Below are 2,575 nucleotides of genomic sequence, written 5' to 3'. Positions count from 1 at the left end.
AAAAAAAAAAAAAAACAAAAAAATTTCAGAAAATTATAGTTGCAGTTGTTTATTTTATATTTCTTGTAAAGTTTGTACTTAACCCCCACTCTTCTTTAGGATTGCTTCGCTTTTTCAATTCTTTGAATTATGCTCCTTGATTTTCATCAATCTCTTCTAGCTTCAAATGTGAATGATTGTGAACTTCTCTCCTTTTTGTGTAACTTCCATACCCCTTCTTTGTTAGCCCTTAACCTTTAGCCCCGTTACAAGCTCAATAAAGACCTACTTGATCTTTGCATGCATTTTTAGGTCTATACTAGGAGGAGTGTAAAAGGCAAGCTTATGGGATGTTTTTCTCAATGCCAAATTCTGCATAAACCTAACTGAGTAGGTGCACACACTGGGTTTGTCACTAACTAATAATTTTGGTGCTTGAATGTTGGCTTGGGAATGGATCTTGTTGGCTTTGTGGTATGACCGGAGGTACAAGAGAGAGTATGAAAACTTTTACCTGACTTGTGATTTATTTTCTTATTTTGCTTGAGGACAAGCAAGATCTTAAGTGTGGGGGAGTTTGATACACTCTCGTTTGTACCTATTTTAATTGTATTTTTTATATATGTTTTATAGTTATTTGTGTGTTAAAATGTTGTCTCCAATCTCCACAGTTTGACATGCAACAATTTCTTGCAAGGCAGGAAGAATTCATGCGGAGAAGCGATGAAGTAAATTGGTATGTTGTCAACAAATCAAGCAGCATTGGGTTTTACTCCTCATTTCCCACCGCCACCACCTTGGCTCAGGATCACCAGTATATTCCGGACTACTATAGGCCTCATTTCCCACCACCACGGATGATGCCGATCACCAGTGACACATCAGGAATGTCCCTCTCAATCCCTCTTTTGATTTAATTTGCTACATTGGGGACAATGTAGAATTTAAGTGTGGGGGAAGGGTTTAGACTGTTTCATTTTATTTTATTTCTTTTGTTTTGTTTTGATGATCTTGCTTGGATGACTCAAATGCTTACTTGAATCACTTGTCGGCATAGTTATTACTTACTCTCTCTTGTGGGTTTGTGGATTGTGTTGGTTGAACTTGTTTCATTCCCTTGCCAATATCCTTGTTAACCACCCAATAATGAATCTAATTTTCAATCCAGTGGTTAGTGTTGTGCTAGTGAAGATTATGTGGAACTCCGGTGTTGGTTGAAATCTAGAACTTGCCTCAATACTCCTTAAGTGTAGTCTAATTCTTGCATGCTTAGAAATGATTTAGGCCATTTTTGTTTACCCCTAGCTTTTAAACCTTTTCACCCATGTTTTTTTTTATTATCCCTGTGTCCCCGTTGTGCCTTTTATTTGTTTATTAAGTGCTAAGCACTTAAACCCCTCTTTGTGAATTGTTTTTCTTGTTAAACCCTCATTATTAAACCCTTAACCATTGACCAAAAATATTTCCTTCCACCCGTGAGAGAATGCAGCAATTATTCTTTGATATTCTTGTAGAAGAGAAGTTTTGGAGCTTGTATTTGAAAGCAAATCCTTTGAAAACTTTAAGTGTGGGAGTCTTCTTCATCTATTGTAATTTAATTGTTAGTTTGTTGTTATGAATCCTTTTTAAAAAAAAAAAAAAAAAAACAAAAAAAAAACTGCCATCTTCCCGTAGAGTTGGAACACAAAGCACACTGGGCAGTCACAAATCTCAACATGGATTTAAAACTTGCGGGTGAAAAGAGGCTCCTTCAACTAAATGAGTTAGAGGAATTCAGACTTGATGCTTATGAGAATGCCCAAATTTACAAGGAAAAGACTAAGAAATGGCATGACAAGCACATTCTCAAGAGGGAGTTTGTTTCTGGTGATAAAGTCCTTTTGTTCAACTCAAGGTTGATTGTTTCTGGTGATAAAGTCCTTTTGTTCAACTCAAGGTTGAAATTATTCCCAGGGAAGTTAAGGTCTAGATGGTCGGGACCTTATGAAGTTGTTCATGCATATCCATCTGGAGCTGTGGTGATTCGAGGAAAAAATGGAGATTTCACCGCAAATGGCCAAAGATTGAAACATTACCATGATGACACTAAGATTGAGGCTAAAGTGGCAATTAGCCTTTGTTCCCCAACCTACACCTGAAAGAGAAAAGGGGTCGAGCTCACGACCTTAAACGAGCGCTTCTTGGGAGGCAACCCAAGTCCTTTTAATTTATTTTAATTGCATTTTGCTTTTCTTCTAGTTTTTGTGCTATTTTTATGTTTTTGTGTTTTTAGTTGATAATTGCGTATTTATAAAGTCCTTGAGCCTAATTTTGTTTCTAGGTATGTTTTTGGAGTGAAATCTTGCTTGGATAATAATTGTGTTGTTTGGAGTTAAATGTTGAAGTTCTTTGCTTTTATCTTCCCTTAAAAAAAAAAAAAAAAAAAAAAAAAAAAAAAAAAAAAACAGAATTATTTTCGCCGCGGCGAGAATGATTCTCGCCGCGGCGAAAGTAAAGATTTCGGGGCAGAACGCCCACGCTGGGGCGCTCGCCGCGGCGAGCGGTCGGGTCACCCAGCGACCCGACCCGCCCCAGCCTTTTTCTTCCCAAAAATATT

At 37.4% G+C, this 2,575-nt stretch overlaps 1 protein-coding gene across 1 annotated transcript; it reads left to right on the top strand.

Annotated features, from left to right (window-relative positions):
* Nucleotides 1–1,694: 1,694 nt before the first annotated feature.
* LOC116029630 lies at nt 1,695–2,117 on the top strand. The gene has a single exon (XM_031271678.1). It carries the CDS (start codon nt 1,695–1,697, stop codon nt 2,115–2,117), a length of 423 nt encoding a protein of 140 aa, XP_031127538.1.
* The last annotated feature ends 458 nt before the right edge of the window (nt 2,118–2,575 follow it).

Source organism: Ipomoea triloba, chromosome 9, assembly GCF_003576645.1.
Source record: "Ipomoea triloba cultivar NCNSP0323 chromosome 9, ASM357664v1".
In the NCBI taxonomy this organism is placed as follows: domain Eukaryota; kingdom Viridiplantae; phylum Streptophyta; class Magnoliopsida; order Solanales; family Convolvulaceae; genus Ipomoea; species Ipomoea triloba.
The sequence above is the reverse complement of the archived record's forward strand: the minus strand, read 5'-3'. Positions and strand labels throughout refer to the sequence as shown.